The sequence below is a fragment of the Heliangelus exortis genome, chromosome 19, assembly GCF_036169615.1.
Source record: "Heliangelus exortis chromosome 19, bHelExo1.hap1, whole genome shotgun sequence".
Lineage (NCBI taxonomy): Eukaryota > Metazoa > Chordata > Aves > Apodiformes > Trochilidae > Heliangelus > Heliangelus exortis.
In genome coordinates, this window is record NC_092440.1 from 4,205,667 (window position 1) to 4,229,299 (window position 23,633).

Here is a 23,633-nt window from a genome sequence, read left to right on the forward strand (position 1 = left end):
GGCTGACTTTTCATGCTTTTACAAGAAGTGTTGGATGTGCAGTTTTAGCAATGTGGTAATGTGGGATGTTGATACGGGGTTAAAGAAACAAGAATTTTCACTTCTAATCTCCTTTAGCTGTGGAAAGTCCTGGAATGCTCCTGTCCAGTGTAACAGGACCCTGTTGTGATCTCTAGTGTGGGCACATAAAAATATTTAAACCATTTTGGAATATCCTGTATATGAAGGAGCTGATGTTGTCTAGCCATAGCTAATTATGGCACCAGTCACCTATTGATCAGCTATTTGGCTCTTGGTTCTGTTGCTTTATTGCAGCTGGAAGGTTTCCTGACTGCTTGAGGAGGTAATTCTGTGGCACAGGCCCCTAATAGGAGAAATACTTCAGATTTTTTGTCTTCTATGATCTGGATGAGCAGCATTCTGGGACTATTCTGATAGCCGAAAAAGATTTGGGGAGGAGTGGGAGGACAAATTAGTTTCAAATAGCTTGTCTTGTTTCTTCTGTTATTTTAATCTTGTCTCTCCCCCATCTCTTTAATATATCTTCTAAAAAACACCCCTATTCCTTGGCTGTGTAGCTGCCACAGTGCCTGAACAGCGGACAGTGACACTGGATGTGGATGTGAATAACCGCACCGACCGACTGGAGTGGTGCAGTTGTTATTATCATGGCAATTTCTCCCTGAATGCTGCCTTTGAAATCAAGTTACACTGGATGGCAGTGACAGCAGCTGTTCTTTTTGAGATGGTGAGAGTTCTTTGCATTCTGGATGACCACAGCAATGCCCTTTTGGCCTCTGTGTCCCTTACACTACAGGGGGAAGGTTGTTGTGGGAAGTTGATGGGAAGTATTAGGGGAGAGACTGTGAGCTGGATCAGCCCAAAGCTGATTACTTATTTCTGTAAGTGTTCTTTACTGATGGTTGTTAGCATTGCTGCATCCTGTCATCATTCATCATGCTACCTGTAGTTACTCTGTATGCAGGATAGCATTCTGCTTTTAGTGGGGTTTGTGCACACTATACAGAGATTAATATGGGTCCGAGTCACATTTAAGTCCCCCTTAGGCAAATCTGAAGCCATGAGCTGGGGGTCTTTGGAAAGGAATCTCTTGCATTTTACATTCCTTTTCTCCCCAGACCTGAAAACTTTAAATATCACTGGAATTGCTTTCATGACAGCTTTTCCAGGCAATGTGTTCTTCCTGTTTGTTCAGCAGTGCTTTTTAGTGCTTTTAAAAGAAAAACTTGCTGAAAGCATTCTGAATTGAAAAATTTAAGAAGTTTGTGTCGTTTGTTAATTTTTCCTCTTTTGTACCTTCTGTAAAACTCAAATTATTTAACATCAGATTTTACCTCACCTAGCCAAATAGCCATAGGTGATTTGTTTGGCTTTTATTTAAAATCTATTGCACTGTTCCAGTAAAACAGCAGTGCTTAGCCACTGATAACAAGTAGGCTGAATCAGTTCCTGAAAAATGTCCTATTTTAAAGTGCTTTCTGATTGATGTAGCACTTAAAAAAGGAAAGCCTGGTGTCTTGTGCTTGTACTGCTTTGCTTGCAAGGATGCTTGTGTGCTTGCCATGCAAAGCAAGCTGAGCTTGTGGAGAACTGAGTGTGTCTGGTATCTTCTTGGGGAATGAGTTGCTCCTATGCACATAAGTGCTCTTTTTGAGTTTGACATGTGTTGTATGATTCACTCTGACTTCTTTTTTTTTTCAGGTTCAAGGTTGGCATCGGAAAGCCACATCCTGTGGTTTCTTGCTAGTTCCAGTCTTGGAAGGTCCATTTGCTTTGCCCAGTTACCTGTATGGAGACCCACTTCGAGCTCAGTTGTTCATCCCACTCAATGTCAACTGCTTGTTGAAGGAGGGGAGTGAGCATTTGTTTGATGGTGAGATGTGTACTTCTGTTTACCCCTGGGTGTACTTTTCTGCAAGCCAGTCCCTTCTGGTGTGTAGCTGACATGAGGAACCTCATTTACTAGACATGCATTAGCTGGCCAAAGATCCAGGGTTCACATTTCAGCAGACATCCTCCAGGAAGGTGGTGCTTGGAGGGGGCTGTGCTGGCAGGCTAGTCAGTATGCCACAGTGCATGAAGTTGGCAGCAAAAAGCACAGGAAAGGTCTCCCCAGTGATCTTTGTTGCCCTAATGCTGTGTACCTATATAGAGCCTCCATTAAGTAGTTACTCAGTTTGACTGAGTGTGTTTTGCTGGGAGACCCTGCCCACAGCTGCTCTGCATTTGTATCCTGCATTTGTTTGTGAGATTAGGATTTCATGACTGCCATCCTCTTTTTTTTTGTTGTTGTTGTTGCCATGGTTACATTCACAGTAAAAGTCTTTGCACATGAGATTAAGAGCTAGAAACTGCAGTCTCCTATTCTGCAATGTGATCTCACCTTTTTGAGTGATGATGTTGTGGTAAGTCTCAGGTGCAAGCTCAAAGGTTAGAGAACTCTGTCCCTATGCAAAGAAAGGCAAAACTGCATCAGGACAGGGAAAAAAAGGTTCTGTTCTAAACTAGTAACTGTTATAGTTTTCTTTATTTTCATTAAGCCTCGATGCAGTGTCCAGGTGTAAATGTAAAACAATCATGATAAATCCATATGCTTTGAGGTCACCATACCCCTGTTGACTTTGAACTTGGTATTTTCAGAGCATGCTGTGGTGATATGCAACAGCCTGCTCCTCCCACACCCCATTGTGTTCCTCTCCTTCCTCTTAAGAGACACAAGCTGAATTCAGGGATCAATCTGCTACTTGAGTGCTCCAAAGACATCTGTAATAAGATGGCATTCAAGTGATAGGTGACAGAAACAGTGTGACTAAAGGAAATGGCTAGAAAAAACTAAGTGCACAAAGGACTTCTGAGGGGAAGCTGAAGCCCGAAAGCAAAGGAAATAAAGTGGCTTTACAAGGTATTTGTTCCTTTTTTGTTTGTTCTAGGCTTTGAACCAGAAACATACTGGGACCGTATGCATCTTCTCCAGGAAGCAATAGCATACAGGTATGTACAGAGCAGAATGACTGAAAGGTTCAGATAATGTAGGATGAAGACCTTGGCTGAACAGTCCCTGCTGAATCTTCTGGGTTTTGTGCTATCTGCCTCTCTGAAGTCTGTTTGCAGATTATTAGACTAAAATACAACTACAGTGCCTGGAGGTGGTTCTGTGGGTGCAAGGGGCAGGTAGATAGTGTTTCAGCCTGTCACTCATGAGCAAACCATACTCTTCTCCTAGGGAGAGCATTGCCTTTGGAAGGTGCCCTGCTGTTTAATTTAGGAGCAGGTAAGACTGTGAGTAAATGCCTTTCTGAGAAGGGACAGTTATTTCCTACATGTATACTTAACACAGTCTTGAACTGGTTGACAGCCAATTATTGACAGTGGGCAGGAGACTGGTGTGTGGGCTGTACATAGGAGGTTGGGCCCAGCTTTAAGAAGGAGTCATTGGAAATTTTTGTTATCTAGCCTTACCTCCTTGTGTGCTTGAGCTGCCAGTTTGGGTCATGGTTTTGCTGCTAAAGTAATCTTCATGACAGGTAGACTGGCTTGTATAATAGACTTCAGCTTGGAAATAAACTTTTGTTAGCTTAGAAAGAGGTGAGGAACAAATACTCTATTAACAGGAAAAGAATGGTCAGGAGAGCTGCTTGAAGTTCTGTGCAGAATATTGCCCAGCATGAAAAAAATGGTGTTACAGCTTGAAACGTACCCAAGGAATGTCTGTCTTGACTTACTGCTCATTCATGTGCAGCTGCCCCATTTTGTCAGACTGCTCAGTGCCCTCCCAAACTGAGCTACCAGTGCTTTTGTTTCCAGCATGAGTTGGGACAGAGACCAGTGTGGCTTTACAAGCTTTCATACTGTGCCTAGCATGAATGGGGAATATTTGGAGAATCTCAGCTCTCTTCATCCTTTTTCCCCTTGCCTTCAGGCTGTAAGAAAAGGGAATCTTTGTGACAGTGGAAGGTTTTCCCTGGTGCCCCTGCCTTGGGCTGAAAGAATCCTAGCTGAAGTGCCTCTTTATATATCTTTTTTTTTCATTTCCTTGGTATTTGTTTCTCCAGATTCGGATTTGTGCAAGATAAATACTCAGCCTCTGCATTCAACTTCCCAGCTGAGAACAAGCCCCAGTATATCCATGTCACAGGTAAGCAATATTTGGCAGGCACTGGGGAAGGGAGGAAGCTATTGTAAACAAAATAACCATTTTACATGCAGTTTGTGTTTTGTGTCAGTGATGTTGGTCCTCAACAGGTCCCTAGTCAGGTGACAGGTAGGTGTGTCAGCCAACACAAACCAGAAAACTGGAGAGGCAGCATGGAAAGCAGAAAGTATTGCTACTAATCAATGACATTGGCTTGAAATCTTGCTTTGCAGTGTCTCTGAAACTTTTCTTTCCAGGAGATGAAGAAATTTTGAAAGACAACTCATTCCAAGTGCAGTATAAATAACTGTATGTCTAAAACTATAAGGAGGGAAAGTGCTGGGACAAGTCAGTGCTCTGTTCTCATGCTTATGGTCAATTGTAGATGCATCTCCACCTGTACACCCTGTGTGGGAGACAAAACACTTAGTATTCACTTGCTGCCATTATTGTTCTTCATAAATGTTGATCTATCAGCACTTTGAACTAAGCTCCATGCGTGGCATATTACAGTGAAATAACTTCGTATGTTCCAAGAGGTTGCTGAGATACAAAGGCAGTGACACGAGAGATTTGGGAAAATTGCAGAAGAGAATGGAAATTTATGTAAAGTTAGAAAGATGAATCAGAGCCAATGTCTTTGCTTCATGCTCTTCTACCAAGAGAAAGGCAGAACTAAGTGTGCTTGCTCCCAGCGCTGTAATTTGGAGGAAGAAGTAGCATCGAAAAGTGGAGGAAAAGTATATTCCATTTTATCTCTCTGAAAAGCAATTGAGTGAAACTTAGTCCAGTTCCACTTGCAGATTTTTAATGAGTCAGCTACCAGCTGTAGGGACTTGGGTCTGCTCAAGACTGAAGTCCTGTCTGTTTCCTCCAGGGACAGTGTTTTTGCAGCTACCATATTCCAAGCGGAAATTCTCTTGCGGGCAGCAGCGGCGCCGGCGCAACTCCACCAGCTCCACCAACCAGAACATGTTTTGTGAGGAGCGCATCGGCTACAACTGGGCCTACAACACCATGCTGACAAAAACCTGGAGGTCCAGTGCCACTGGGGATGAGAAGTTTGCTGATCGCTTGCTAAAAGACTTCACAGACTTTTGTTGGAACAAAGATAGCCGGCTTGTTCTGTTCTGGACTGATTGTCTGGACAAGATGCATGCCAGTGCTCCATGAAATAGGGTTGTGTCCCTTAGGGAGACAGCTAGGAACTTTACCTTGTGGCAAGGAAGTAGAGGTGAATGGTGACTGGAAAAGAGCCTCTCAGTTGGATTCATCTTGAGGCTCCAAGAGGACCTGATCAATATAGCTGTTGATATTCAACAGAATTTGATTAAGACCTTGGAAAAAGAATCTGAGCTCTTGGCTTGCCAGTATCTATCACCTGACCTCAGCTTGGTTTCAAGTAGCTGCAGTCCTTGATTGCCAAAACTTCTGTCAGAGCAGAGGTAAAGGAGGGAGAGTGCAAGTGGTTTTCAAGGGCAGCTAGATTCAGCACAGCGTGGTGATAGCAGCTTACCCTCACTGGAAGCAGTGGTGTTGTTTGTGTCTGATGTGCCTGACAGCAGCCTCTTTCCTTTTTGAGGTGTGTCTGATTGTGTGAATATGTAAAATAAAATCTGTGAGAGACTTGTTAAATTTCATACATGTAAATAAGTAAAAATGCAGGAAATCAAGTGACCTGATATTTTCTTGTCACTCCAGACAACAATACAGAATTGGGGAGTAAAGCAGAATAAGTGCCAAAAGTAAATTCTGCTTATATCCATCAGGATGATGAACATTCAGACTTCAGTGGTGGGGCTTTGTATCTCCACCTCTGGATCTAGAAGAGTCATGCAGCAGGAGCAAGAAACCAGTCACTGTCCTGCAAGCCTAAGGGGAGAAATCAAGGGCACCTGAAGGCAAGATGCTGCTGGTTGGAGGACCAAGGAGGATTATGAGCAGGTTTTTAGTATATGCTTGCAGCAAAATGAAGATGCCTTCACTCAAGTATGTACCCCTTGTTCTTGCAGAAAAACTTGCATATGGCACATGGATTTGCCACGATCTGGTTACTGAAATGTGGATTCAGGATGGGCTCATGACAGCACCCAGCAGTGCTGTGCAGGGGGGCTGTGAGGTCAGTACTGCTGTCTGCCCTTGCTGGGTCCAAGTCAGCTGAGGGCTGATATTCACAGTGATGTTCAGACCTGATTCAAGGAAAATAATAGCTGCTTCAGTCTTATCCCCTCAGCTGAGTCTGGATGACTCAGCTGTTCCTAGACACAACCCACCCAGACAAGAGGGTTTGTGCTGCGTGCCTCTTCCTTCAGTTCACCTGAGCCTGTCAAAATAATCAGTGCGTGGCTGATCCCCATTAACATCTTAAATATTTTCTACTACGAAGCCAACTTGCTGCTGTCTCCTGTTCACAGTTTTACAACGAAAGTGGCGGTGTGGGCAGCGGTTGCTTTGTCCGAGCGGTGTCGGGGGCGGGGTGCCGGGGCAGCCCTGAGCACGCTCCCCTGCAGACGCCCGGAGGCCGCCGCTGCTCCGCGTCTGCCCCCGGCAGCGCTCTGGAGGCTGCCAAGGGCTTGTGTAACCCCCACGGGAGGCTGTGGACAAGAGTGAGGTGTCAGCTGGGTCCGGGGGACAGGTACCGAGGTACCGTGTGGGCTTCGACGTGGGAAGAAGGGTTGGAGGGCTGTGGGGCCCGGCGTCTGCCTGCTCCTCCGGCTCGCAGGTATTTGAACGAGGTTGGAGCTGGCCCAGGGGTGGAGTATTCCCGAGTGGACCCATCGGACACGGGCCATCGTGCTGGCCTCCTTTCCCTGGCAAAACCTATCCCCGGTGGTCATTTGAGTTACACTTCAGTGTAACTGCTGTCTGCCCCTTGCCTCACCCATGCCATATTGGAGAAAAAAACCTCATGAATTTCACCTGTCTCTGGGCTTAATTTTTCTGATATTTTTTTTAACCTGTAAGAACTGAATGAAAGCTTCGTATTTGGATTTGTATGTGGGGGTACCTGATCTGAAAAGGAGGGGAGGGTCTGGAGGCATGTGGCTGAGGGGTGCTGGCAGCCCTGCTGTACCCCAGTGTCCCCAGATATGCACAGACTGAACTGGGGAAGACTGGGACTAGCCCAGTATATGGCTTCCCACAGCAGTCCTCCTGTTTTGGCCTTCTCCTTCAGCCTCTTGAGTTTTGGGGCAAGTTTAATCAGTCTTTGTGAGATTTGCTTTCTCAGCTATAAACCTGCTGTGGCTTTAGCTTTTCAGGGCAGCTTTAGGTCTACTTTTATTTTAAATGTTTTGAGGTCTTCAAGCTGCTTTTAACAGAATAAAGAGTTTATTTCCTTTAAAAGAAAAAAAAAAAAAAAAAGAAAAGCATACCATAGGAGCTAAAAATAGGAGATAATAGTTTTTATCTAACCACAACTTTGTGCATTGCATAGAAAGGCTTCCAACAAGACATAAGGATGAAGCGGTTCATGGCCATGTTAAACAGGAATAAAACCAAGGATCCCCCACCCACCAAACTGCTGGAATTTGCAGAACAGCTTTGCCAAGACGTCCAAAACTCATCTCCTAGTCTGGAGAAGCTGGTTGGGGCCATGATGGGATGCAAACACAAGATGTATTTTCTCACTAACATCCACATTGTTCGAGCCTGTGTGTTTGTTCATACCCATAATGGGCAGTATGACACAGCCTGCAGACTCCTGGAGGTAGGGATGTGTTCTTTGTTTCTTGGTGGATGCAAAAAGCAGTATTAGAGTAGTAATAGTAGTAATTAGAGCTGTTACTGCAGAGGTACCCAAACTGCAGCACAGGGAATGTTTCCAGCTGGTGCACAGCAGTGGAAAGTGATATGTGTGTGTTAGTTGACCTGAAACACAGGGTAAAGCATTTGCAGTTATTGATAATCAGCACGGGGGAAGAAGGTAATTGAGTGATTATGGGGTTGATTGTAATTTGGGAAGTCAGGATTTTTGTTTACTGTGGTGGTTCTTGGAGTTTTTTACAAACTTGGGGCTCAGGACATAGAAGCCTCAGGGAGATCAACTTTAGAGGGCTTGTCAGGATGGAAAGACATGAGGCAGTCTGGATGGCAGCACTCAAGGTGAGGGATTTTGGTCTCTAGATCTGGAAATGTAACCCTTCTCACTAGAGGAAAAGAAGGAATTAGGCAGACAGCTCCCTGTATTAATTAGAGGAAGGTACAGCAAGATGTGTATTTGAAGAATGCTATCAGCTTCATCAAAGTAGTAGGAATCTCTGAATAAGTTTCTAGTTATTGAGGATTTTCTTCTTTATAGGAAGCTTGACTGACTAACTGGAAAGGATTTGCTTACATATTGTTTTCTTATAGTATTGTGAGGCAAAAGAGAAGGAGGAGCTGGTGCAACTTTGGCATGAGATTCACTACCAGAGGTTTATGAAGGAACACCACACAGATTTTCTGACACCTCTGCAGAAATTCCGTTGCAGGAAGAGGTACCATGGTGTGGGGAAACAATTTTTTTTTTTTTTTTCTCTGTTGGAGTCAGCAGGTGCAGGGGGGTAAAGATGCAGGGGCATCTCAGGAAGGCTGCTGCTCGGAGCTAGATTTTTCTTAGTGTTTCAACCGCTTGTGGCAATGTGAGAAAATTCCAATAAATTTGAATAACTCTTTTTGGGTCCTTTTTAATCCTGTCTTGTCCTGTGTACAGGAATCCACCACCTAATTCCCTTTGCCCTGAAGGTTTGAAGAATCGGAACTATTCAGATGAAGTGCGCCAGCAGCTGCACAGGTTTGCTGCAGAGGTGACAGCAAATCCCAATAAGGAACAGAGGGTAGGGATATGCTACTTCCAATCAAGTCTCCTTGTTGTGGAAAAGCAGAACTCTGTAATCAGGAGTCTATAACTCATTTAAGTAGAAATCTTTGTTTCAGAAGCCTCAGTGGGGCTGGGATTCCACATATTCAGTCTTTTCCTAAAGGTTTCCCTAAAAAGAAATCAAGGTTATGCTAAATAATTTCATTACTTTGGACAAAAATATCAAGGAAAACAAGTTCCTCATGGGGCTTTTAACAGTTCTGATTTTGTAGTGATTAACCATAGGCAGCAAAGCAGCCATCACTCACAGGAGCTATATTGCAGTGATAAGTAGGTCTCACTTGACTGAGTTATGGCCTATATAAAATTGCATTTTGCCTACCAGAATATATTTTGTACTGATTTGTCACATTAAAGTCAGAATTTTAAAACATGAATAGGCTGTGTTGATGTATGCATGTATCTGCCTTATTTGGACAGGGACAAATTTGCAAGGAAAGTGACATGTGAATTAACTCCATAATCCTTACTGATTATTACCTTGCAAAGTGAAGCTTTTGTGTCTGCCTCTAAAGTCTGCCTCTGTTGTGCTCAATTTTTCCACCATCTTTCACATATGAGGCAAGCCTGGTGAACAGTTCTGCAGTGTGATGGTTTATTTCTTACCCTTATCACAAGGCAGCAACAACTTCCAAATTTTCGTTTAAAAAGCCCAATCTGAATTGGGACCATAATGAAATTGCCTAATTAAGTCCTAAAAGGTCAGGATACGATGATTACTTATGCATTAATTTCTCAGTGCATTCTACACTTATGTGATCTCATTATTTTAATACAGCAGAAATTTTTCTGTGAACGTGATAAAAATGTTTATACTGTTTACAGTCTGTGGAAACTATCTAATATGGTAAACACATTACTGTTTATCCTATCAGTGATGTGAAGCTGTCACTCTGTGGGAAGAAAGCTCTGATTTGAAAGCTCTTTTGCTGGGCTGCTTTTGGAACTCAAGGAAAAAAACTTGTTTATTTGGATGTGTTTGATTTTGGTTTCTTTTTCCTTGATCCTCTCCCTACGTCTGGGTTTGCAGGAGGGATTGGCCAGGAACTTGAACCTGCAGCCAACTCAGGTCTATAACTGGTTTGCAAATTATCGGCGATGTCAGAAATCCTGCCTTGCTCATACGAAAAAGCTCAGCAACTCATGTCCTGAGAGGGATCTGACTTACCACACACAGGTGCAGCAGGAGAAGGGATCCTACAGTCCACAAACTGCAGGTTTGTCTCTTCCTAATGGGCTTAGGATGTGGTCCAGAAAGCTGAAATCCAATTTTAAATTCGTTTTGGAAGGGAAGGCTATTCCTTCTCTAGAAGAGCTTCTATGTGCTGATGGATCAAATGAACACTGGAGGACTCTGCTTCAGTATAGTGCCTCATTGTTTTGCTAGAGGCTGTCACTGTATAAGGAGCACATAAGCCTGTGCAAGGACAGGTGAAAAGAGGTGCCTCAGAAGGGGCACAAATGAAAGAAAATACATGGGAGGCATCATGTTTTAACTCTCAGAATATGGGGTTGGGGCAGTACTCAAGGAAACCCCAGTATTTCCATGCTCCTTCATAGTATCTTGTTCTAGCTTTAGTCACAGGGAATCTGAGGGACTTGCTGCATTTGGCAAAGTAGATTTGTTTCATTGCTTTTTGGACTATTAGTCTTCATTCACCTGCCTGGACTGCACCTTTCAGATGGATTTTGTGTAGGCATCAGCTCTGAGCAGATGGAGATAACCCACATGCCCTGTGACCCAGGATGGGAGCAGTCAGCTGCAGATATGGATAAGACTCCTGAAGCAACTTATTTAAAGATGTTGGAATCCAGGTGATGTAGGAAGAAGTCTTTACAGTGACAGTTCAGAGATGGAACATTTATTAATGGAACTGATTTTCGTGTCAGTTCCCAGGGGATATCAATTAGGAGTCATGACTCCATAGATGGGAATGACCCATGCCTAGCATCATCATACAATCAGAGCATGAAAATCTCCCAGCTGTCAAGGGCAGGATTCAAAAGTTTAGCTGGGGAGTCCCCCCTCTTTGCAAAGCAATATGTCTGGCTAATTCATTTTTTCCATCATTACAGCTTTTTGCAGAGCAGTGAGCTGTATGAAGTGGGGGCAAGCAAGGCTTTGTTCACCCCTCACAACACCAACCAACCTGTAGCTTTTTGCACTGAGGCTGTGCTGGAACCAAGAACCTGCTTTAACTCTCCTGTCCTGCAGCCCTGGGCAGGAACAAGCAGCTCTGATGCCAGCCCCCAGCTGGATAGCTTTGTCCTGTGCTCTTGTGGGTCCTTTACCATCCCAGATGAACAGCTGGCCACGTGGCAGGACCCTTCCAGCCTCAGAGGAATGTCTGGTTCCATTTGGGCTCCAAGTGTAGAAGGTTAGTAAAACTGCACCCCAGTTGTTGACTTTAAGAGTATTCAGGCTTCTTTTCCCTGTGCTGTAAACACTCTTGCTCATTTATGTGGCTTTTTGATGTCATGACAAATGGAAGCAGGACTTAACTTGAGCTCTGGAGTTCTGCTCTCCCATGGTAAGCTCAGTGAGAAAACCTTTTGATTTAAGGTGTGGACTAAGACATTTTTGCCTACTCTTTTGCTTAAAATGTAACTCCTTCCGTATGAGAGTACTTTTCCAGCAGAGTGGATTCTTTTTAGCTTTTCCATTGCAAAAGCCCCTCAGGTGTTGTCTGCTCACCTGTCAGTTTGCAAGCTTCTGGGTTTTTAAACGCTTGTTCTTAATAGATTGCCTCAACACAGTCTGGAACTTCTTAGCTGTGACATGGTTCTGTGACTGTAACTTCTGTGACTGTGACTGTAACTTCTTAACTGTGACATGGTTCTCACTTCCTTTCTCTTTCCTGCTATTCTTTCTTTCTTCCTCTGCTTCCTTCCTGTCCACTTATGTTCAGCATTTTTGTATTTCCACCATCTCTTCAGTCTGTTCTTCAGAATAGCCATGATGGGATACATAAGTGATATCCCCTGCTTTTGCTGTACTTCTAGAGTAGAAAGTGCTGTGACTGCCACTCACTCAGCCTTCGGTGGTTGTTGAGAAAGGAGGGGAGGAATAGGTGGGTCAGAGGTTTGGGTCACGTTATCTGTAATTCTCTTTAATATGAGTATTTATTTCAGCAGGTCTCAGAGCTCCCTTGGTGAGAGTCCCTCAAGGTGGCTGTATTGGGGCCAGTTCAGGAAGAATCATTCAGCAGCCAGATTTAGATGTTGAAAGCTTCATCTTTAGTGAAGGACAGCTAGAGACCCTGGGATCTATTCCTCCCCACAGGTAAAGGGAGTGGAAAGCACAGGGCTTCTTAAAGGCAGGAGTAACAATGGTGCTGTAGATTTAGCCTTGTCTTGATCCTCTTGTTGAAGAGAGCTGTAGAAAGAGTGTGGTGATGCACCTTGTTCCAGGAGCCTGACTGTTGTCTCCTTCTGTCCATAATACTTTGCAGATATTTATATCTATGCACTGGAAATGGGAGATGCTATATAAGAATCTGTATTCTGCAGTGTAGCACAAAGGAGTTTCAGAACCAGCCTCATCAGAAAAAAACATGAACCCCTTTTAGCTTCTAAGCTATTTTCCTGTTTTTCTTTTTGGCAGATAAATCATAACCTATGCTGATCCAGTGGGCTGGGTTGGTAGGGCCTGAACTTAATCCTAAAATAGTTTGCAGCTTCATAATCTCATGACAAAATTATTCCATAGTGCAAGCTCTCCAAATTGGAAGACAGAAAGATAGACACTGTTCTGTCTTTGTTTTCCACCTGTAACAAATGTTTCAGACTGCAGGTTTTCTCTGGGACTTCAGATAAATTCACAAAATGCAAAACAATGAAAATCTGTGCCATGTCCCATATGTTATACAACTTCCATAATGTTACATAAAAATAAACAGTGCCAAGCAGACATTACAAGCTTCCTTTAACTTACTGATCTGCAAAGCAGCAGGAACAGTAGCCTCATTTCTTAACCCTTCTGCTTGACACTGTCCAGCGTTTGTCCTAGCATGACACTGTCAATAATATGTCAAAGAAGTAGGCAGAAAGTTTTATTCCCACTTATAGATGAGGAAGCAGAGGCATGGAGCAGCTTTGTGGCTTGTTGAGCAGCAAGGGCAGGCAGTGATTCACTGGAGATAAAGATCGCTGATTTTTTGCTTTCTGGTTCCCTGTTAAAAATATTTGTGCCTTGTTACCTCTGTTTCCCAGCTGACTTGCTGCCTACAGTTGTTCACATTCATATCAGACTCCTCACTCTGAAATGCTGGGGAGAACACAGATCTGGGAATTGTAAACCCTCCTCAGACTGTGGTTTAGGATTTGCAGTTTTAAACAGTGGCTAAAGCTCATGCAAGATCAGTGAGGCTTGCTGGCAATAATTTTGGCTGGATTTAAAATTGCATGTTCTGACTCCAGAGTGAGCTCATGTTTATTTTTAAAATATGTTCCACCAGTAGAAGAAATCCATGGTGAATGTCTCCTTGTTGGGTATGTCAGTTGTGCCAGGAATCCACACATCCTTTATCGTATTCCTGGCAGGGGCAGGAATTGCTGCTTCATTGACACCTTCTGGTGAGGATATAGTTATTTGAACTCTATTCATAAACCCTATTTAATGGCCTGGTCCAGCTCCTCCAAAATCCTTGAACTCCCCAAAATACTATTAATGCTATGGAGCATCAATCTCCTTAGCAATGAGGGATGCTTAGGCTTCAATTTCACCTAGTCCCATTTGCCACTTCCCTGTAGAGTCAGGAGACCTCAAATGAGTAGTCTTGAGGGAGATCACTGCTCAGTGAATGGCAATGAATGAGGATCACCCCTGTTATCAGGCAGAGCCCTCTAACAGTTACTGGATGAGGGACAAGTATTGTGTCACCAGAGTCATCTTCAGCAATCGTGTTGCAATGAGCATTACTCCTATGGGGACTCATGAAGGAGTCAACAGCTTAAAATGTAAGGCAAATGTGTTGCTCTCCTGGAAAGACAGGACAGTGAAGTTATCCCTTCTTTACAGATAAGAGTAAAGCACAAGGGAGGGGTTATTTAGCCAAGGTCACTCACCTGGAGTGGACTTAGGGTTGTGCTCTTGCTGCCTTGCAGCAAACGTGGCTCCCTGATTTATAAGTGCAGGGGTAGAGCTACAAGTCAGCCAGAGGACCCTTAATCTGCTTGTGTCATTTTTGAAGGTGCTCACCTGGAAAAGACTTGGCCTGAAAGCTTATTAGAAAAATTCTTCTCAATTTTTTCCTTGGGCTTTTTACAGTCAGTCCTACACACTTGGGCTGTATCCAAACCTCTTATGATCTACAGGGCTGTGAGGTGGGAGTGTGAGGGGGAACCAGGCTGGAAGCTGACTGTCTCCATCTGCTCCTGCTGCATGACAGGAGAGTTTGATCCAGCAATCGAACTGGAAGTCCCTGTGGGACATCAGAGAGATGCCTTTACAGATAGTGGTGTTGTAGGCTCTTCACTCTGAGTTGGGACAGAGGGGGAATGTAGCCCAGCTAATGGTTCATGCCTCCCATTTCAAACAGGACCACGATGATCTCTATGGAGCAAGACAGACTGCATTATAAGCCAGTTTATTGATTTAGAAAGCATAAATGCTGAGATGTTCGTTGCAGCTTACCACTTTTGCCTGCATTTTTGGGATTCCATCTTGGAGTGCTGGGAATCCTGCTGTCAGGCTCTCCCCTGTGTATAATCCAGTACCCCAACACTGGCAGGTGGCAAGTTCAAAATGCACAAAAAGAGGCTGCTTTTTGGCATGTTGTGTATTTAAATTGCAAAATTTGTTGCTTAGGGCATTGTGCATGTCAGTGTAAGTGGGCTATGAAAAGGGATGAGGCAAATTCCTGGGAGGGCAGAAGGTTGAATACATTTGTCATTAGTGCATGTAATTGCCTGAATGCAGCCTCCAGCACAGGAGTCCCAAGACTAATTGCTGGAACCTGGGGGGCATTCCAAGGAAAGGCAACTTGACACTTGCCTTGTTTCTTCTGCTTTTTTTCTATTCTCTGCTAGTAGTCACCTTTGGTCTGGGCCTGCATGGCCATTCATGCTCCGGGCTGTTACTGGGAGTGGTATGGGCCACGTTGTTGGACTCCATGTACTTCTGAGAGAACATCCCATCCTCAAGGACCCGGTGTCTGCAGACTTTGACCTCTTTCAAGGGGTTGGCAGAGCCCCCAAGGGAAGCCATGTCCCCAGACTGGCCTTGAAAAGGTGTAGTGGAATTGTAGCCAGTGTTATGGCTATGCCTAAAGCCACATGTTTATCTGTTTTGACTCTTAAGATCTGTATTTTTAAAATACATTCCAGGAGAGACACGTTTTTTGTAGCCATTTCCTTGTATATGGAGAGTGTTCTGGGGGCATAAGGAGAGTTGCAAATGGAGATGTCATTCCTGTATCCTGCTTCTGGTGAGGCTTCTTCCTCCAGTGCAGAATCTGTATTTTTATGCCATAATGTGGAGAAATGGGGCATATTTGTAGAGAACAGAACTTTGTTGAGTGAGTAATCTTGCCTGAAACCCTCTTGTCCTGCTCATAAATACAAATGCTTTTGTCTGTCGTATTTTCTCCAAGTTCCTGTCAGACAGTGTTTGGCAAGCCTCAGTGCCCACCTGTATCTGCACCCTGCATGGAAGAAAGCCAAACCCTGGGACAAAGCCAGGTAAGAGAACACACCCAATGCCCAGAGGAAGGAGCTTAGTCCTATACACACTCTCCAGCTGTAGCTCTCACACATGAGTTGTGGAATCTCACATTGTATTTAGTGTGAAACATGATTTATCTAAGCATACCTTCTGGAATCCAGTTCAGAGCAAGATGGGAATTCCGAGTAACATCCATCAGAAACTGAAAGGAGAGGTGTTTTGATTGCTTTTTCCACTGGGATTGCTTATCAGACACTTATTTTACTAAATGTGTCATAGAAATGATGGCCAAAGCAACCTATGAAGATCCAAAGTGTCACTTAAGTTTTGAGCAATGGAGGGCTCACCTAGCACTGTGTAAAGAACATGACAGGAAGATAACTGCCTGAGGGTCCTCTCATCTGAGGCATTCTGCAGAATTTTACTCTGCTCTGTTATGCCTCTTAAAGTCGTTGATGAAACTTTCGTTTTCAAGTCTGTATTGTTGAGGAGGAAAAGGGATTTTGTACATTTCTGAGGTGGCTGATCGCATTGTACAGAGAAGTATTATTATAGGGCATGATAAAATAAGTTAATTCCATGATCTGGATGCAGTCTGCATCCTTTCTTAGGGTGATGTTCAAGCAATAGAGAATAGAAGTTGGAAATCTGTTGCTTTCCAGGGGATGAGAGCTCCAGAATTAAGTACTACCTAAAAATAGGACCCAAGAAAGCCCTAACTAAACTGTACCTTGAGCTATTTTTTGCCTTTGTGTTGGTCTACCAATCAGTTAGCATCCATTTCAGTTTCTCTTGCAGTGTAAGCTGCTGGAGAAAACCTTTTAAAAAGAGATTTTGAAAGGCAGGAGACCATATCTTCTGGCCTCATTATAGGAAGTGGCTGTAGCTCTAAGGGAGTAATAGACCCTCTTTGAGCCTTTGAAAGCATCAATATAAAGATCTGTATCTTGGAAAGTGGCCTTTTTACCAGCCATAATTTGAGCCAGATGAGTCGGAAAGCTTTGGGCATTAATAATGAATGAGCCTTTTCTAAGATTTCCAGAACATGCAGTCTCTGTAGCTAGAGTTTTCATCTTGCTATTTTGTGTTCTTGCACTGATTTTGCAAGGGTATAGAAAGATGATACTCAGTGCAGCGTGGGCTGGGGAGCAAGATACTGTGTGATGCCTGCAGATGTCAAGAGGGGGGACATCTTCAAATCTTTGTAACAATTACTCAGTTTCGAATTCAGAAAAGGAAGTTTTGCATATATTAATGTGTGCTCTAGGAAAAGGAAGAGCTTGAATGGGTAAATGATTTTACAGCATTCTGTAGACTTCCTGGGCACTGTTTCTTGCTGAATCAACTTGCCCTGGGGTTGTTGCAGGAATGTGCACATTTGGTTTCTGTGCCTGAACCACAGGGGTGCAGATGTACATTTCCTTTTGCCCACACGTGACTTTCAGTTTGCTTTTTGTAGGTCATCCCATGACAGCCAAAATGAGAGTAAAACATAACAAGCAAGCAAACAAAAAGTTAATTCTGGAGTGATTTCTCTCCCTCCCTGAACAGAGCTTTCTTGTTCAGGTGATCCTTCCCTTCTTAATTATTTCATCCTGATCTTACCCTCAGTCATTTACTTGCATTTTATAGGAGTCAATGCCTTGGGCAAAGGGAAGGGAATTGCTCTTCTCGGGATTACTAAGAGTTTAGTTGTGAACTGATTGTGCTTGTCATTTTTACACCCACATCCTGAACTTAAAAGGGGGAAGAGGAGTTTGTCACTTCATGCTCACAGCCCCCCCCACAGCTATTCCCTCCCACAGCACAGTCTTGTGCTACTCTGTCTGCCCAAAGGAGCTCTTCCATCATAAGCAACATCATTAAAGTTGGTATGTGGTGAAGCTTTGATCCTTTCCTGTCTGTTTCAGGTCCTGGAGGATCCAGTTGGTGACCCACTAACCAGTGACACGTTCTGGGCAGCATGGCTCCTCTTTGAGTTCTCATCTGGGGGACGAATGTGACCTGCCTGCAGAGATGCTCAACATGGTCTACACTTACCCAGGGAACACCCCATCCTTTTCTGTTTTGTCAAATTAATGAGGGGTTTGCCATGGATAGGAAGAGAGAGAGTGAGGTGGAAGGATGAAAGCTTTTTCTAGTGGTTGCATAGTTTGTTCTCGTTACAGTTTTACCAAGAACTTTGCAAAGGAAAGAAGAAACCAAAGGTGTGTTGTGGATTGTGGTTTTTTACTGGAGCAGTCTGAGTCTGCAGTGTATATGCTAAAAATATCAAGTTACTGGTTTTGTGGCAGCTACGTATTTCTACACATAGCCCTAGTCAGATGCAAATCCTTCATTACATCATGAAGCTTCTGTATGGAAAAAGTAAAATTTATTCACATTACCTAGCAGTAGCTTTTGGATAACTTTTTTCTCAGGCCTGAAAAATAAGGTCTCAGTTAAGTGCTAGTAAAATACTGCTATTTCTCATCCCTGCATTTCTGTTGTACTGCTGGTGTAAGTCCTAGAACGTTTCCTACTCTGTAGTGCCCCAGATGACATAAACTGGAGCATGGCAGAATTTTCAGTACTAACGTCAAGATTCTTGCAGTATTGGGGGAGGGCATATCAGTGTTGTCAGTATTTAATACTACCTGTAACTTGGAGTGCCCAAGAAAAAAGGATGAATGGAGAAGGTGGGAGGTGCTAAACGTTCTTGATCAATTTTCAATGCCTAGATCTGGATGGACTGAAACTGCCAATGCAATTGTGAAACCCTTTTAGGTGGTCAGCAGCAGGAGAGCACAAGTGCCCTGCAGAGCAGCATGAGTTGTACAAACCCCGTTTCCTACACACTGTAGTAAGTGGTGTAACACTGCACCTGGCTGAAGGCTGCTCATGCTCTGGGGCTGCATCTCTGCCCCTTTTGCCCAGTACTTTTCCTTAACCCAGCCTCAAGGCTGCTTGTTACACTCCATCTCTTGCTGCTTACGGATCAGGAGCCCTCTTTCCTTTCCTTTCCTTGGAGTCTGAAAGGCAGAATTGTGAATGATTGGGTTAGGGCATGAGCAGCAAAGCAGAACCTTGATGCACGTTTAAAATTCATGCTGCAAGTCACTGGGCAGTCTTTGGGGTATTTTTTCAAAGTATTACTGCTATTTTGTAAATCTTTATTGCAAAAGAGATAATCCTTGACAAATGCCAGCCCTGAAATGCAAAGTGTACATGGCTCCAGTACCTTTTGTAATGAAGTTAGCAAATAAAAGGTTGTCAATGAGTTCATTTTTCAAGGCAAGATTATAATTATTCATACATTATTTAATCAGGTATTATGGCCCTTGCACCAGCTGCCCTGGGTACCCTTGTGTGTGTTGAACCCCTGATACTTCTTTTAGTGGCTGTCACTTGGAATGCCATTTTCTTGTTCTGTTCAAACCAGTGGTGTGTTCGGAAGCGTTGTGCACACGTTTATGCTTTATTTCCTTCAGCAGTGAGGACTTGGACGAATCCCTGCTGCCACACAGTGACTTAAAGTACCGGGCAACCGCGGCCCTCCCAGAAACCCGTGAAGGAGGCGTTCCCCCTCCGTCCCCTCCGCCATGACACCTCCGGCCGCCGCCCTGCTCGCTCCCCATTGGTCAGCCTCTCCGCCGCGCCCGTAGCAACAGCGACAAATATATCCTGCGGCCTCCTGATTGGCTGCCGCCTCCCGCCGAGCCATAGCAACAGCGGAGCGGCTCGCGGGGCGGCCGTTGGTGGCTCGCGCGGCGACCGTTGGTGGCTCGCGCGGCGTTAGCAGGGGAGGGAGCGCGGTCGCCACGGCTGAGGGATCCCCGGAGCTCTGCGGGGGGAATAAGTGTCCCCTGAGGCAGGAGCCGGCTCCACCCGGCACTGCGGCTGCTGACCGTAGGCGAAAGGTACCGCGGTTACACCACGATGCGTAAAATCCATTTAGGAGGCATTAGGTGGTGGTGATGAGGCGCCTCTGCTCCGCGGCCTGTGGTGAAAAGAAAACAAGATGCTGTCGTGCACCAGCTGGTGAAACGGCTTTCATACTGAAGCAGCAGCCCGGTAGCAAAATTAACACTGGATCTTGATAGATTTTCCTATGAGATCCCAAATAAGGTACTTTAATTCTCACCCCTAATGTTATGTTTCTACAACTACTATGATTAAGCTAATCAGTGGTGCGTAATATGTGTGGGTGAAAACCAGAGTAGTTTTATTTCCCTGCTGTTTAAAGATTGATGCATTGGATTAAAAAGAAACGATGCCTCACTTGCCATCAGTCATATTTTCAGTTTGTTTCAAATATTTAGTGCTGTTCCATGTCAGGGAAGATGATAGAGGTTATATTAAGACTACTACACGTGTACAGAAATAGGAGGTATGTGTCATTAAAAATTATCTTATAGGAAAACAGCCCATACCATTGAATGCACATATTTTGGTCTTGGAAATAACTGACCTTTGTTCTACCATCTTGACAATACTGGTGTCCTAAGGCCTTCTAAGTTCCTTAAATAGTTAAAAAAATAAGTTTTGACTTTTTAATTAAAAAGGAAAGGCTCAATTCACCAGAATTCCTAAGGAGTGATAGTCTCTTCTAACTTAAATCTGGAAAATGCTTTGTAGCTAAAGCAGAATTAAAGTTTTTTTTCTCTTATGCTTCACTTGATCAATTTCATTTCCAAATTTGGCACAATTGTCCTCTGGAGGGCAATTTAATTTTCTAGGTCATTTGTCAGGTGAAATAACTTACTGCTTTTCTGAAAATTTATGCTAAATGATTCAAAGCTTGATGTATGAAATTGAGCAAATTAAAAATATTTAAGAGAAGTTAAGGCAAGTATATCTAGCATCTTTGTCCCGTGCCACCCAAATGTTTAATCTTCACAAAACACTTTAGAGGAACCAATTGCATTTGGACAAGAATTTGTAAGGTGTGTTGCAAAAGGACTTAACCATGCTGACTTAGAGGTAGCTGAACAGAGTTCAGAGGTAGGCTGCTACTTCCCTATAAATGAGTTAGAATGTATGGGATACATAGCTATGCAGCAGAGGAAGAGATGAGGTGAACCTGCTGAATGCCAGTGATGGTTACCATTTGGCTGCTGGTGCTGCTGGGTGGAATTGGTCTTTGAAGGACAGTGTAGTGGAGTTCTGTACATAGTAGTCATACTGGACTAGTATTTGAGTTGTTTGCTTGTGTCCATACCTTGTTCTTGTTTTCTAAATGTGATTTGTGCCTCTCATGGTCTGGTTGCCTTGTCCAAACATATGTAGGAAACTGGATGTGTTTCTGTTGTTCTTCCTTGGAGCTGTAATTAGAAGCACTCTGAGCACGTGGCTGACCTACCCTGAGCTGAATGGGCTGTACCTGCTGTTGTCATTCCTCCTCCTCACCATGACATGGCCTATCAAAGGAAAGAGCTTGCCCTAGATAATAAAGCCATTTTTTTTTTACTGTGCGTATAAGGGCCCAAATAATATAATTACATATGTTAATGGATCACAAAAATGAGATGGAAACCTAGGAGTACTTTCAGAAGTTGTTACTTGGCCTGAGGTGTGAAGGACACACTCTTAATGGGCAGGCATCCATATTTTCCAGCACTGCTTAGAGAGGCAGCTTTCCTCTTGGGAGTTCAGCAGATACTCCCAAGACTGGCAAGGTTTGCCTGTCAGTAGTTCTGAGTAAGAAGTGTGGTGTAGAAATGGCTGTATGAAAGACCTGAACGGCAGCTGCTGGTGAAAAAAACCTCTGAACTAAGTGCTAGAGAGGATTAATGACATGAGAGGCAGCTTCCCCTGCTTTCAGTCCCATTGACAGTTCCTGCTATCACGGTTACTGAACGGGCACATCTGAGGCCCACTAGGGACAAATGTCAGGAGATAAAACTTCAAGGCCGGTATTTTCAGGCAGTCTCTTGTTCTGGGTGCCTGGTGCAACTTGCTTGGGGCCTCATTTTCAGAGGAAATGAGCACTTATGCAGCAACTCAAGTAGGGCACCCAGAATAAGAGGCCACTTTTGAAAATGTTGGCAAAGGCATTTTGTTTTATCTCTGCACCTCATTAATCTTATCCCCAGGTCTTTCCTGTTACGTTCTACAGTATAAGGTTATTGTTTTAGATCAGTCATTTTCAGTGGGATTTAATCCAGTTCTAACTTCAACTAATCCACTTTGCTTTGAAGGGCAGTAAAATTAAGACATATCTGGGCTTATTTTTTTTCAATGTGGCTACTGGTGCTGAGTCCTTACTTGTGTATACACAGCATGAGGTGTCTTTTGGGTGGTTCCAGAAATGCTGGGCATCTGAATTCTCATCTTATCTGGAGGCTGCAAATGCTTAGCACCTCTGATGATTTATTAGGACTGGTTGTTTTGGATTTTGTTTTGGTTTGGTGTTTTTTACTTTCAGTATTTACTTAGAGTTTTTTTTCCCCTTTTACATGTAGAGCTTTTTCAATATGATACTCCCATGACAGCTTCCCATAAGCAGGCTTTTTCATATTTTCCTGTTTATGCTTATGAATTCTGTTTACTTTCCCTTGATTACATAAGGAATAACAACACATTCTTGTATCTGGGCAGGACTAGCAAACATTGTGCTCTTGAAGCAGCTGGTGAAGAGTTAAAGCTGCTTTCAATTAGCTACTGTGTTCTTGCCACTTAAAGAAACCCCCACAACTGAGTGTGCTTCACAGCCTCCTGTGCATATCCCTGAATCATTCTGGCAATAAAAAGACTTTTATTCAGACATAGTGCTTATTCTTCACTGGACTCTGAAATGAGCAAGCTTTTGAAAATAGCACATTTTGCTATAGAGTTTTGAGGGTTTATCAACTCGTGTCTGCACAGGATTTTGAACATGCAACCTAAATAGGCTTCAGTGTACAGAACCTTTCCTGTGAGGAAACAAGAGTTTGGTAGGTTTTGTACAAACCACTCCCATTTTGTTTTAAGGATTTTCCCGTGTTGGTGTATAGATGGATGCACAAATGGACTTTACCACAGTTCACAATGTAAGCCCTGCTGCTTCTGAGCAGCACTCAGGCAGCATGATCTTTCTTCCATCATTCTAGGCTTTACCTTTGAGCTATGACGGAGGCTCTGTGAGAATGATTCAGTATTAATATGAAATTGAAATATGAGAAATAGTAGAATATTTTCACATACGCTGTGACAACCTAGAGGATTCTGTTGCTCATTAAACTGGTGTATGGTTTGTCTAGAAATATATCGCTGAAATTATAGTCCCTTGTAGTTTGAGAGAGAATCATTACATTTCAGCTACACCCACTCCTACCTCATGTTCTGATCTTGTCTTTGGTTATACCAGCTTTCCTTCCTGATGTGCACATAGCTCATGTTATTAGGGGGATGTGCTGCTACGATTCTAACAGTAAAAATTATAGATAGTCCTAAACCTGTGAAACAATCTGTCCTTACAGCACTATCTCAACATCATACCCCAGGTAAGTGCCAGTCACAGTATTTCCAAGATCAGATTTCCTACATACCCATCTCTGCTTCCTTTGCTGTGATATTGAAGCTGATTAACCCCTTCCAAGTAGAAGTTGCTTGTTTTCTCTCTCTTTTTTTTTTTTTTTTTTTTTTTTTTAGTGCTTTGTCCTTAAGACTTTTGTCATTTAACAGTTCTGTAATAAAACATTTCCTTTCTTTAGAGGAAAGGTCATTTGCTCCAGGGATGAGGAGGATATTCGTGGCAGGGACTTTGAAGTAGTACTGCTTTAGTTCTGTGAGTCTTGAGTATCTCAGCAGAGGTGTACTCCCTCACTGCTACCAGAAAGGTGCAGGCTGTCCACCGTGGGGAAACGCTGGGAATGGCATGGCATAGTTTTCTCATTCTGTTTCCTCTTCACCACTGTAACTTGTAGCTCTGTCCCCTCAGCTAAACATCACCTCCAGGGAGACTCCCTCTGAGGCTGCTTCGGTGTCCCCAGTGC

General features: G+C 43.6%; 2 protein-coding genes across 22 annotated transcripts in view; both read left to right on the forward strand.

Annotated features, from left to right (window-relative positions):
* Positions 1–5,826, forward strand: part of DEPDC5 (DEP domain containing 5, GATOR1 subcomplex subunit) — a 44,700-nt gene extending 38,874 nt beyond the window's left edge. For 19 of the 20 annotated variants that reach the window (XM_071763371.1, XM_071763377.1, XM_071763380.1 and 16 more), the window contains 5 exons: positions 579–748; positions 1,723–1,894; positions 2,952–3,012; positions 4,074–4,156; positions 5,031–5,826. In XM_071763371.1, coding sequence (XP_071619472.1) covers positions 579–748; positions 1,723–1,894; positions 2,952–3,012; positions 4,074–4,156; positions 5,031–5,326 — 782 coding nt within the window. In that variant the 3' untranslated portion in view covers positions 5,327–5,826. Of the gene's footprint in view, positions 1–578; positions 749–1,722; positions 1,895–2,951; positions 3,013–3,244; positions 3,293–4,073; positions 4,157–5,030 lie in introns of those variants that run through there. The other variant, XM_071763391.1, reaches the window with a different exon arrangement.
* Positions 5,827–5,958: 132 nt separating this feature from the next.
* On the forward strand, positions 5,959–18,937 carry ANHX (anomalous homeobox). Of its 2 annotated transcripts, XM_071763392.1 has the most exons (9): positions 5,959–7,862; positions 8,507–8,631; positions 8,847–8,970; positions 10,045–10,231; positions 10,697–10,829; positions 11,091–11,392; positions 12,150–12,297; positions 15,608–15,695; positions 17,589–18,937. In XM_071763392.1, exons 1-9 carry the CDS (start codon positions 7,614–7,616, stop codon positions 17,679–17,681), a joined length of 1,449 nt encoding a protein of 482 aa, XP_071619493.1. In that variant the 5' UTR covers positions 5,959–7,613; the 3' UTR covers positions 17,682–18,937. The 2 variants fall into 2 exon arrangements, with proteins under 2 accessions (XP_071619493.1, XP_071619494.1); XM_071763393.1 differs by lacking the exon at positions 12,150–12,297.
* The last annotated feature ends 4,696 nt before the right edge of the window (positions 18,938–23,633 follow it).